Source organism: Uloborus diversus, chromosome 4 (assembly GCF_026930045.1).
Source record: "Uloborus diversus isolate 005 chromosome 4, Udiv.v.3.1, whole genome shotgun sequence".
Taxonomy (NCBI): domain Eukaryota; kingdom Metazoa; phylum Arthropoda; class Arachnida; order Araneae; family Uloboridae; genus Uloborus; species Uloborus diversus.
This window is the reverse complement of record NC_072734.1, coordinates 85407498-85421415: the sequence shown is the minus strand read 5'-3', so window position 1 is coordinate 85421415 and position 13918 is coordinate 85407498. Positions and strand designations below refer to the sequence as shown.

The 13918-nt window shown below is 29.8% G+C and overlaps 1 protein-coding gene across 1 annotated transcript in view; it reads right to left on the bottom strand.

Annotated features, from left to right (window-relative positions):
• Positions 1-9467: 9467 nt before the first annotated feature.
• The window catches only part of LOC129220683 (xylosyltransferase oxt-like), a 51496-nt gene continuing 47045 nt past the window's right edge, over positions 9468-13918 (bottom strand). The window contains exon 13 of the mRNA XM_054855113.1: positions 9468-9959. Within this exon, the coding sequence (XP_054711088.1) occupies positions 9468-9959 (492 nt within the window). The remainder of the gene's footprint in view (positions 9960-13918) is intronic.

Genomic DNA, 13918 nt, shown 5'->3' with positions numbered 1-13918 from the left:
TTTATTATGTAAAATTTAAAAAATTAAAATACTGCAAAATCTAATATCCGAATGTTTCCATTTAAAAATCATCTTTTAATTTAAAAAAATGGTAAATGTGTGTTTTCTTTTTGTTTGTTCGTTTTTCTATTTTAGCTGCTTTTTTTCTTTTTTTTTTTAGAAAAGCAGTATTGTTTTTTTTCCTGATTTCTGTTTCATATCGAAATTTTCCTTTGTACATTAAAATTACTTTGAATGTGATAATATGAGTAAGTAACTACTTAAATTTTGTACCATGGTGTTGTACTATAATTTTTGTTCTCTGTAAAAAAAAAAGTGTTTAATATGAACTTTTCAAATATTTAAATTTATTTACTGTTCGCTTGCTGAACATTAAAATATTTCAGCCAAACCAGGTATTCGGTTCGTCTGTAAAATATGGAGTATACTGAATATCAATTGAATGTTCAATGCATCTCTAAACCATTTTGTGATAGTTAAATAATGGTACCTGAATGCACTGCTTTTATCTAAAGCTAGTGAAGATGTGAAGAGAATGCGTAATTTTCTTGCCATTAAAGAAATATATGCATTGTAACAGAAGGCGATGTTAAAAATGAGACAGCTTGAAAAAAAATACAGGGTATTTGTGCATCTGGAAAATCACCCCAAGTCGTGGATTTCGAACATAATCAAAAATATCATGATTTTCAGCAAAAATCACTCAAAAGTCATGGAAACAGACAATTAGTCATGGATTTTGCATTCTAGAACATGGATCCTTTCTGAATTTTACAGATCAGGTGTAAAACTTGCATACTTTAGCCGTTTTTACATGTCTACCTCAGTGGTGCAGCCACGGGAGGGGTTTTAGGGTTTCAAATCCCTCCCAGAACACAAGCATATTCATTTCCTTCGTTAAAATCAAGGGTAAAAATTTCCTTTCATAGTGATATTGATACAAATTATTGATTTTAAGCAAGTACTTTGAATGAATAATTACTAATCTATAGAAACTCTGATATTGAATAATTACGCATTGTAAAATGAATGAGGAAGAAAAGCAACAATTTTTGATTTTAAAAAACCCTCCCAGAAAAATTTTCTGGCTGCGCCACTGGTTCATCTTAATTTTTTACCCACTTCAAAATCTGATTGCATTTACATCTATAAAACGTGCTCGTTTTTCTTTACTACGTGGTTCCACTGCTTGGACATCAATAATTTTGTATTTTACTCCTCTTATATATCTTATTGTGTAGTTGAGACCTTAAACTTCTAATTTTGTCACGCACATTCAAATATTTTACTTTATTTGCAATTTTGCATCCAATTAATTTGAGAGACTCTTAAAAATTTTCATTATTTTTCATCAGTTTCTAAAAGTAATGAAGATTTCAGAAAATAAAATTTGTCTAAAGAATTAACTAAAGACGTTTAGAATGTGGCAATTGAATGTGGAAGTAGGGGAACTTTCATTGATAAAATGTTGCAAATTACACAAATTCATGAATTTTTCAATCTATCCTAAAATTTTGGCAAACATATTAGGTCAGTTAATTATTGAGATCCTTTTTATTAACTGTGAACTTAATTTTAGTAATTAAATTACTGTTCATTGAATTTTTTTTAGAAAACTATTGCCTTTTAAAAGAAGGTTAGATAATTGATTTGTTTTTTAAAATAAAATATTTATTAAAGAAATTTAACTAAGCCAACTGAACAATTCGTAATTTACCTGTAGTTTTACAAAATTGTCACATGTCTGAAAAAAATTTTCGGGGAAATCATTTTGAAAGTTAAATGTTTTTTTCTATACACAGTCCACTCTTGATAACTCGAAGTCCCAAGGGACTGGCTAAAACGTTCGAGTTATGAGAAGTTTCCGCAACAGTCCCAATAGTTTGGAACCCGATGAAAACTTCGAGATAAAGGAATATTCGAATAATCGAGAGTCGACTATTTTTGGTGATTAAAAGATTATTGAGTATCATCTCGATATTTCAAAGAAAAAGTAATAAATTTGTTTACATGTAAATTCTTACCTATTAAAATTTACCAAAAAAAATTAATTATTTCAGGTGTATCACTATAGTTGGGGCAAACCTAACTTAGCAGCATTGTGAAGGTTTTGCAAATGATAGTCACATCACTAGATATGCTACCAGGTTAGGTATTGTTGAATTAATTGCAGGGTTGTGTGAGTTTTAGCTAGTGGGGATAGATATAATCTGTTAAAACCGGCTTGAATAAAACCAGTTATGTCCATTTTTGACCATTGGATGTGGATAATCAGTCACTATTCATTGTTAAAGTAATACAGTCAATTTTACACCAAATGCAAATCACAATACATGGGAGCATCCCGGTCGCCAAGAAAACCAAACGTCAGCAGCCAACAAAAGCAAATCCACCGCCAAGAAAGACGAAAGAAAATAAACACGACTAAGAACAGTTTACACGATAGAACAAGTTGGGGTTTTTCACCCCTCTTGTATTTTTTGAGAAATGTTTTGTATTTGCATCAAATTGTATAGTAGTTATAGTCAAAAACAGAATTTACGATTATGTTACAAAACCGTTAGTTTACCTGATACAAAACTGATTATTGTGATACAAAATGAGCATATTTACTGATCATTCTGATACAAAAATGAATTTTTGGTTTTCCACCCCTGATGTACCAGAATAATTGGGAAGTGTCTTATGGGCCTTTTTTATCCCTCAGGACAGCACAGAAGTATTAAGGCATTAAAACACAAATTTTGTTTTAAAAATTCTTTAATAAAAATTATTACAGACAAAATACATTTAAATAATGGCACAAAATTTGAGTAAGAGTAGAACACAAACAGCATAAGTTTGAAAAATCTAAAAAACAAATATTTTTATTTGTTCAATACTTAAAAGGAAATTAAGTGTACAAAATAATTGCTGTAGTTTAGAATAATTTATATTAATGATGCTCTTATGCTTAATAATTTACTGTTTACAGCAACCGTTTCATAGCACTTGAACACCATTTTATTTCATTATATTCATATTTAAATTGATAAATATTGTCTTTCAAATTTATTTGAATCATTTTGCCAGCAAGTTATATATTAAATAATACTCTCAGTTGCTTATGCATATTACTTTAATTTGTTTAAGAGACCATTTATATACTTAAGAAGCTAAATGTGTTCAAAGAAATTGGATTTGCCAAATCAAATAAAAGTAACATAAAACACATTTATAACAATTTTATCAATGATCTTTTAATATTAATATAAATTTTAACAATAAATGTTTTAAGTACAATAGTTTCACAAGTCTCAACAATGCAAGGGAGGGAGGATTTGGGGATATATTCTGCCGCTATGGCGGTATCTACAAAAGTGAGTTTTTGAGATATTCGAAAAAACAAGTTTTTGATTCTCATACAAACTCTAGTAAACTGTCGGAATATGATGTTATTTTCAGCGAAAACAAAATAAGCGATTTTGTATAATAAAGCTTCAGTAACATAGATGAGGAAAATGAAAATCAGTTTAAAACAAAAAATTTGCAGATACTGCAACTACCCCAGGTCAATATTATATTTTTTAAGTACAATAAACTATTTTAGAAGTTGATACTTTATGATACATAATGGTTCCTTATATTCAAATATATAAAAGTAAAAAGCCAACCTATTAAAATTCCAAGAATAGAGCAAAAATAGTCGACGCTTTTTAGAACAACCTCTTGTCACTGTGACCCTTCCGTTATGGCGACCAATGCATGAAGTCCTATTTGCTATTCCAAAGATGCGATGTTATTTTAACATCCAAACTGAATAGTTCTTTCCAATATAATGACCAAAATTAAATTTTAAGTAAGTTGTAATTTTAATAACTATGTATTCGAAAACTGATATTAACAGTTTTATGTTTTAAAGGTAAAATATTTCCATTGAAAAGATTTTTTTGATAATGAACGAATCCAAGATTTGATAAGAACTGCGCACAAATGATATACATCAAGAAATATTTTTTTTAGAAATAGTCAAAACAGCAGAAAAGCTTCTACAATATCTAAATACTAAAGATAGAAACTAATATGAAGGAAAAAACCTCAAGCAAAGCAGAAGCCAACCATTATCTTTAAACTAAAAAGAAAATGATTTCTGTCAGAAATTTTCAGTGTATTTTGTCACTAAATCAATTGTTTTAAAGCTATGTTAAATTTAGTTTAATATTAATAATTTTGTATTCGCAATTACTCACCATTTTGTTAGTTTCGTCATCCTGTTTTAAAATGAAGCATAATTTGCCGAAAAAAATAAACATCTTGTATATGAAATACACCGCCAGCTCAGTCATTTCCAGCCGAGGATTAAGCTGCAGTCCTCGGCTGGAAATGACTGAGCTGGCGGTGTATTTCATGTATTTCTGCTTTAGCCCTGGCTATTGGGCGGTAATTAACTGAAAACGTCTTGTATACTTTGCGTTATTGGGACCATTTTGTTTGGACCAAAGGTGTCGTTATAACAAACGTCGACTGTATATATTTTTAAAATATCAAACCCATGCCAATGGATTGAGCATATACTAAAATATATGATATCAGAAATCCAAGTATTTGACGACTTGCCTTTAAGTTAGTGTAACTTCAATAGAATGATACCATTTCAATGGTCCAGATTTGACTGCATTGATCCTCTACGCTCTTCGATTTAACAATATCCTTGATTTAACGATAACTTTTTTCAGTCCCTTGACACTTGTTTATGTTGTACCTTTTGAGGAACAATGATTTGTAACCGAATCTGTTAGCTTTCATCTGCATTACAGAGCAGCTAACATCCTCCACCACAAGAATTTATCGTAGATTTAAATGTCGTTTTGCTTTTCTACCCCTATATTTATTTACCATGTAATTTTTCTTGAAAGGCTAATTATTCATTCAACATTGCTGGCAAAATGGGGGGAGGGGGCACAAAGTTAAGCAAAGATTATTCTATGAGAAAAATCTATGAACTAGATGCAAATAAAATTCTGAATAATTCCACTTTCTAAACATTAGTTAAAGAAAATAAACAACTCATACTTTTGTTAAGTTCACATGTACATAACAGACTAGAAAAAACATATTATAAATAAAATACATTTTGTTGATATCAGCATAGTGTTTTTTCAAAACTTTTCAAATTCAACATTATGTACATATACTATATTATAGCATTTTGAAGTGAGAAAAGCTGACAAACATTAATCTAAGTAGATTTTTAATGCACATGTGATATAAACATTTTAACATACACAAGAATGGAACATAATGAAATATTTTTATGATTTTCTTTGATATAGTAGAATATTTGAAAGAAAAATATGTTTTAAACATGATTGTCATAAAGATAATCTGATATCAATACAATTTTAAAATGTCATCAAAGTCTTTTTTTATTACTTGATTTTTTTCATTACTTTTTTAAGTGCCTTACCACTAAAATTATTAAAGATTTTAAAAACATTTCTTTGAGTTAAAATCCTTTGTTATATACAGTTCAATTTTGATTTTAAAAGTATACTTTACTAATTATTGAGTTACTTAAAAATATTTGTATGAAAAATAGTTTTTGTTATGATTATGGATACAAGTATAAAAACTTCTTAGTTGTTATCCATGTTATAAATTTTAACAAGATGATTACTTTTACTAGATATTAAAACACGTTAAAGTATTTATAAAGGTCTAATTGTTCTTATAAGTTTGGAATGTAGTTTTGCCACAAAACAATTACGATTTTTTCTTTAGGATAAGACTGACCTAAATATAAATTTGAAAATAAGGCTACAGGGACTCTAGAGGTTAGGACATTGAACTTGAGATCAACCTGAAGCCATAAAGACACACAGCATGTAGGATACTTGCTCATTAAATCTGGCAGTGAAAGTCCTGTGGTCTATCACGAAAAAATTTACCACAGGCACTGGTGAAAATTTCCTTCCTCTTTTGTCCAAAGTCCCAATCACAGAGGTAGTAATGACCATCTCTTAATGGCTATATCATTCTGAACATGATGGTCTGCTGACTATTTCCCTTTCAAAAAAGAAAATTTCATGGCATTGAAAAGGTCAAACACCTAATAGCGAACAGCCTCCAAAACATAAGTTCAATATGTTTTCCAGTATAATTTTATTTCTATATTGTTAGAAAATGAGTATAATTTGTAGAAATGCAGTATTGCACAGCAAAATTTCAGTCAAAACGTAATAAAATCACTTAATTTATTATGCTTACAAAATTTGATATGAAAATCAGTCAAGTATACAATATATTTTGCTTCAGATCAGCTAACTTAATAGTTATTACATTCTTAATTTGCAAAACAGAAAAGTTTTTGAAAGCTACATTTGAAAATTTAATGGAGTCTTTCTACAAGTACTGCTTAAAATAAAATAACGATAATGCTAGACCCATTAATATAAATTTAAAATGTTTCTGTAAGTGGAATTTCTTTGAAAATGAGATATAACACACTGTTTATCTGGCCATTAGCTACAAAGAAAGAAGACATGTCAATAAATTTTAAATATTATGATATGATGCTTTAGAAAATAACATCCTCATTTATCACATATAAGATATGTCACTCTTAAGTTCAAATTGTAGATATCAAATACTAATAATAAAAATGAAAACATGTAAAGTACCTTAATAGTTATTTACACTCTGATCCAAAAGCATCTTTTATCATTAATAAAAGCTAAAGTATATATATATTAAATAGAACCAATAAACATTTTTAAGAACCAATATCAGATATGAAGGCTTACAATTACTATTTAATGTATATTTGTTCTCATGATGTTTTGAAATTCTATAAAAATGGACAAAAGAAAAGCTAACTAGTAGGAAAATAAATGTCCATAGCACAAATTTTTAATTTAACTTTCAAACCCGCTTATTCCTTCTATGCATAACAAATAAATGAAAATATGCTACAAACCATAAACATTTTTTTTAAACAAACCGCAAACTAAAATATGAGAACATTCTTAACGGAGAAGCAAAATTGTTTGACATAATTTTAAATATCAGATCCATGAAGTTTTACATTAATAATGATGCACGCATACAACAGCCTGAAAAGTTGACACCCTTCAAGAGAAATTTGAAACTGGTGCAAATTTCTCTTAGTTTTCTTCTTACAAATGATGGATTTTAAATATACAATGTGTAAGTAATGACGTGCCATATGTAACACCTTTAATTCATATTACAATTAATTGTTTTTGTGCCATATATCTTTACCATTGCAAAATAAATCCTGTATTTAAGTGTCATGCTTAAAGCTTGAAAGAACAATGTATGATTATCACACAAAATAAAAATATGTTTTTCATTAATTACAATATTTAATTCAAACTATTATCGATGAATTCTCATAGTTTTATTTTTACATTATGCTCTTGTATGAATAGATAGGGGGGGGGGGCATTTTAATAGTATGTCACAAAACGTAACCAATTTTTAGAAAATAATCTGAATGTTCTTTGTTGTTATTATGATTATTAATTAGACAGCCTATGAAACAAATTTTTTTTAAATAATACAAAATATTTAAGTAAGAAATAAAATGTTTAAATTTATCAGTTTGACTCATTTATTATTACCCTCAGTTCAGGTTCATAACCAGTAACCATTTATACATAGCATTGAAAATGCACTACCCTCTAAAACCCAGCCAAGGTTTGTGCACCTTTTTGAATACCCACAAATTGGGCATTCCGGTGTCGCCGCTGAGCATTTCAGAAATCTGACAAGCCTATCTTAGACAACATATTGACAGTTGGAAAAAATGACAAAAGGTGAAAGGGCAAGAAATATTTTTCTTTCGGCTATGAAATGCACTGTACAAGCTTGAATGATATTAGCGCAGATAATATGCATTAATATTGCATTTCAATTGGAAATATTATCAACAAACTAAACATTTAAGGTGAAGATTTTATTTTTAGCAACCTAATGCATTTATTCTCGTCCTTAAGAGTATTTCCAAGAATATAAATATCTAGAAACAAACTTAATTTGACATAATTTTCAATATCATCATTCATATGACAAATCAGCAGAAATGCAATATAATTTATAACTGTAATACCTGGAGAGTAAAGAATAGTATAGCAAAAGTAAAAGCAAAGCATCAATCAAATAACTTATAGTTGAAGTTTTCTCTCAGGTTATTACTCATCAATGATCAATGCAATTACTACAATAACTGCTGATTTTTTCCGCACACACACACGTTTTACCTTAACATCCTCCCAAAGTATGCTAATGTTATTTATTCAAAAACAAAATGTTTAGTTCCACAAGCTCAAAATGCACATAGCTAAAAGAGGTTAAAAACAATTCTCTCTTATTTTTATGTAAAGAATCAAGTAAGTTAAAAAATAAATCTTAATTTGTGTGCATGAAAAAATTCCTGATTTCACTTAAACAAAACTTTGACAAAAAGATTTTAAAAGTCAATTCTGATATTTGACGAACACATAAACTTAAAGATCACAGACTAATAAAATGCTTTTTGTACAAAATAACAATTTACATGAAATTGAAATGCTTGTTTAAACATATAGAGAAGAGAAAAACAAAAGAGCCATCCACTAAAATCAGTTGCATAATTTCAAAAACAAAAACAACAAAGCTCTAAAAATGCTTAAAATTCATAACAAATATTTGAAAATGCATAACTTATCAACAAAACAAATTTAACAAAAAATGATAACAAACGATTATGAAAGAAATGGTTTGAGATCAGAAAAACTACTGATTTCTTTTAAAAGTGAAATAAATCTTAAAAGAGCTGTTAGCATAAAGGAAGGAACAGAAGCACTATGTTCAACAGCTAATTCCTTTCTGTGAAACATAGTATGTTATAAAAATTTATAAATACAGCACCAACACATAAAACTTAAAAGCTAAAATGGAATATTTTTTTCCTTGAGAACTACTGGAAATATTTGTTTAGATTATTTTCTTGTAAGCAACGATTACACCATCATAATTCTAACCAAAGAAAAATCATTAATGTGATTTTTAATATACAAGCAAAAACAACAACGGACTTTAAAAGTTCTTTAAAAATATTTTACAATAAAAATAACTGAACATTATATGCTTCTTAAAAATCTTTTGTAGGGCGATTCTCGAAAAAATGTCCTGTGCGTAACGCTAAGTTTTTTTTTTAACGCTAAGTGTTTTTTTATTTTTTCCAGCTAACCAAAGCCTTCAAAAAATAATGCTGTTGTGGCATAATACATGCTTAATATACTATCAAAGCATAACAGTTAATTCCAGATTTAATTAATATTTACTTGAATAAAATTAAAAACTTAGAGTTACGCACAGGACATTTTTTCGAGAATCGCCCTGTAGTTTATTTCTTATGATAAAATATTGAAAATCTTTGGTTTATGTTGGTGGCATAGTTATGATTTAAAAATTTAGTTACACTGTCATGTGGTTCTGGTATTTACATTCACACCACTGATAGTTGACTTAGGGTCAGCTGAAAGTGAACTCCATGAGGTTAAGTGACAAGGATCTAGTTCTAAATCTAAACACAATGTTCCTCCAGTAGGATGCTGAGGCTGATTCACAAAACAAGTGTCTTGAACACTCCAGAAGTTTCCAACTAAAGAATCGGTCCATTCTCTGAGATCCTTACCATATCGCCTTGAGTTAGCAAGAGCTTGCCTTAACAAAGTGCTTTTGTTAGTAAATCCAAGCACAGCTTCAACGTTCGTAAAGTCATGATCCACATATGGCTGACCTGGCCCATTGTGAAGAAACTTTACTTGTTCACTTGAAATGGGATGGGCACTGTAAACAGACAGAGGGATAACAAGAAAGAGGGTTTCTGCAACTAATTCCCATGAATAAAGAAGCTTCAGTGTCCATGTACCAGGCAGAAGAGGCTGTCGAAATGTTGGCTTATGGTATAATACCTAAAAATAAATAAATAAATATCTTAATATATAAAAATCTTCTGTGCGTACGTTTGTCACCATAAGGCTTTTAAACGGCTGGACCGATTTTGATCAAATTTTCTGTAAGTAATTAAGTTGTGGCAAGCATGGTTTCGAAGCGCGATGGATCGAATCGGAAGCGTTTTTGTTAATTAACTAATTAATTTAAACATTGGATGGTAAAATCTCCCAAATGATTAATATTTATCTTAACCTATTGTTGAGCGAGAACTGAAATAAATATTTAACCCGTTGCCAAAGGACAATAAGAAAGCCAGCTCTGCTTTTTATAATGAAATTTCCTACTGTAATATGTCAATTGAGAATAGATAAAACGTAGAAAGAGAGAGTGAAGCCTTCATTTCTCTTAAAAGGAACGATTTTAGGTCCTGTGATATATTTTTAAGTAAAGTACTGTAAGGTTCACGCAAAACGTGTGTTCTGTCGTCGTAGTTGCACCCTGTGACCGGATCAGTGCTTTAGGTTTTCCAAACCAAATGATCAGAAAGTACCATACCTAGCAGCATTTTTTTCTCGGCTGAAATCCATCTGAGTTTTGGCACCAATGTCAAGAATTTTTTAAGGATTATCTAAGTAATCAGTACATTATTAAAGGAAAAGTTGATGGAATTGAAAGACGAAACAAATTTTATTTTCTTCCAGAAAAATTTACAGCAGGGTAGTTGTTCTGTACACAAAAGATCAGAGCAGTGGAAAATCTTTATCTTTGACGGAAAGAACAAATTAGCCAATATATGAAACTTAAAAGGTTTTTGGTTCAAAAGATCGGACCACTAATCGGTCGGAGTTGGCTTCTCTCACTGATCGGCTGGATTACAGTAACGTGGTGACTTGGCGACTTTGGCTATAAACAATAGAGTTGCGCGATCATTTGTTTACATTTTAAAGATATTGTTAATGTAATTTCTTGTATTTTTTGTTTATTTGGCGAAATATTTCAAATTGCAAAGAATTGTTTTTCGTTTTTAAAGAGATTTGAGTCATTTTAGTTGAAGAATGTGTTTATTTTGCATCGAGAGGGGGGGTGGCGGATGATGAGGGATTTTCGCTTATTCAGAGAACTGTTTTTACCTTTATCATTTTTCTAAACAATATACTTTCGATTGTTTTATTCTTTTTCATATGGGGGATATTGCAGTGGGATTTCCCATTTATTCTAGATTTGTAGTTAAGATTTTTTTTCACTTAATATCTGAAGACGTTTTCCATCTTTTGAGTATCGCTGAAAGAACAAACCATTAAGTACGAGAGAAAAAATAGTTAATAGAACAACTGCTCAGTGGGCATTAGATAAATCAAGTTGTAATAAATATACGAATTCCGAAATCATAGCAGCTACTAGAATTTTTTTACTTCTTTTTTTTTCAACAGAACGGTTCAAACACCAGATAGTTTATTGAAATTTTTTAACTTTTCAATTTGCGAAGTTTGAACAGAACAACGTCTGTTGGGTCCTCTAGTATATATATATATATGAGAGAATGTGATAACATAATGAAATAGAAACGAACTTGTTGGATAATAGTTTAACTTGAACTAGTTTAAGAATTGCTTTATGAGGAGATAACATTTCCGGGCTTATTGGCCGTGGACTAATTGGAGTAGAAATTCCACGGCCAATAAGCCCGGAAATGTTATCTCCTCATATTGACACCGGCCGTGAAAGCCTTAAACAATAATTGCTTTGATCACAACTTAAAAAAGAGTAAGCAAAACAAGTGAACAAAAGCAATATTTTACAATTCTGTGGTATTTGCAATAACTTGAATCTAAAAGAACCGACGAAAAACTTTGAATTATTGGAAGCTCGACTTACCACTAGTTTTGGTTTTTGAAATTTTAATATTAAAAACCATCGAATAGTTTAATTAAAATGTACGTATAACAGACAAAATTACAGAACTTAAAAGTTTTTAAGCTCAATATACAGTTTAATCAAAAATATTGAGAGAGAAAAATCAAAAGTATAGTTTTGATTTCGATACTACTGAAACCACTTGAATAGAGCTGATTCTACTTCAGGAAAGGTGAATTTCTTCATTCACTTCTAATTCTTTTTCACAGATTTCACCACTTTAGAAGTTTTTCTTTTTCTTTTAATATCATTGACAGAGTGTATTTGCTTAGACACCTTTAAGAGTAAAGAAAATTCACTCTGTCTTTCAGGAACTTACAGTAGATGATCGAACTAAAAATGAAGGGAAAAGCAGCAAACTTAGGTCAGTCTTTAAATAAAGGTACAATAAAGGTAATTAGACAGCTTAAAAGCTTAAATTCGTAGTCCAGCAACATGTCAAAGTGTAAACAGTACAGTACAACAAAAGAAAACAAGCCAACTCATTTTCACACATGTAACTCCTTTATTGGCTCAACAGGTGCTCGTCTTACTTTAGAGGTTTATTGTGCAGGAATTGCAAGAGAAGGTGAATTAATTTTTATCTCATAGTCGCTTGTTTCTTTCTTTTTTTTTTCCGTTCTTTCGAAATGAATTTCAAGTCATCTTTGAAAATACTTCGAGTTAAGGGAAGTTAACTTCGAGATATTGAGAATGATTAGCATGGAATTAAAGAAAAAGGGGTCGGCACATGACAAAAACTTCAAGTTATAGTAATATTTGAGTTATTAGACTTCGAGTTATCGCAAATTGACTGTATATTTTTTTTTTCCAATTAAACATTTTTTTAAACAGAAATAATTTTACATTTCTTTATTCAAAATATTTCTTATGTTATTTTTTTTTTTACCTTCTTAGGGTATGAAATGCATTATGAGTTCAGAGAGTTCATTTACATTAACTATCACTAATCCTGATAAAATGCTACAAAATAAAAACCTTTTCTCCATTAAGAATTTAAAAATTCTCAACAGTAAGTTATTTCATTGAAATACAGTTTATGGTTTATTAAAATGCATTTAATTACAAAATATAAAATAATGTGTACAAGAAATGAGTAATGTGTCAATATATGGCACTTAACGTTTGTTTTCAGAACTAATCAATAGCAAAAAGTCAACATGAAAGTTTAAGTTTAACACTCAAAAATGGCACAAGTGATATATTTTACAAGATTTAATTTGATAAGCCAGCCAAACCATTCAGTTCTGGGCTTACAGTAGAGTAAGAAATTATATATTAAGTGAGAGTCATTGAAATATTTAAGACTTTCAAAGTATTTTGGAGTTCTTATGTTAAGATCCCATATAGTTTAATGAATATTTTTATTAATTTATGTATTGTAATCAGCATTATTTATGTATTATAATCAGTTGAAATGTATATTAATTTTTCAATAAAGAATAATGAGGATTTTAACAAAGTTTGGAGAAGGAGAACTAACTATGAACTTCTATAGGTTATTGAGAGAGCCAGACATTTTTAAATATGATAAAATCCAACACATGAAATGCATCCGACATATTTTGAAAATGAGTGATGACTGAGCAATGAAATGAATTCTCCTGGCTAAGTCAACAAGAGCTAGAAGGGGACGCAGACCCAGACTTAGGTGGGCGGGCTGCCTAAAAAAAAACTTTGCCCTAATCCAGCATTTCCCAAAGCGTGTTTGGTGGAACCCTTGGGTTCCGCTGAAGAATAAGAAGGGTTCCGCTGTGAGTTTGCTGTTGCATTAATTTATTTTGCACTAATTTTAAGAGAAATGAAAAGAATAAACATCAAGGATCTAATATGTCGCTCCAGATTGAAGTAGAAGTCGTCACAGTGTTTTTCATCGCCATGCCAGTATAATCATATTAATGCTATCTGACTTGTGGTTGTAGAAATTTCTTGATAAGGCTTCAGATATAGTTTATTTTGTTTGTCTTTTTTCTCTAGTCAGGATAATTTATCAAGATTCCTGAAGACATGGGTAGGCAGCACAAATCACTACTTTTCCATATGAAATCGGCTGGTTAGCCAA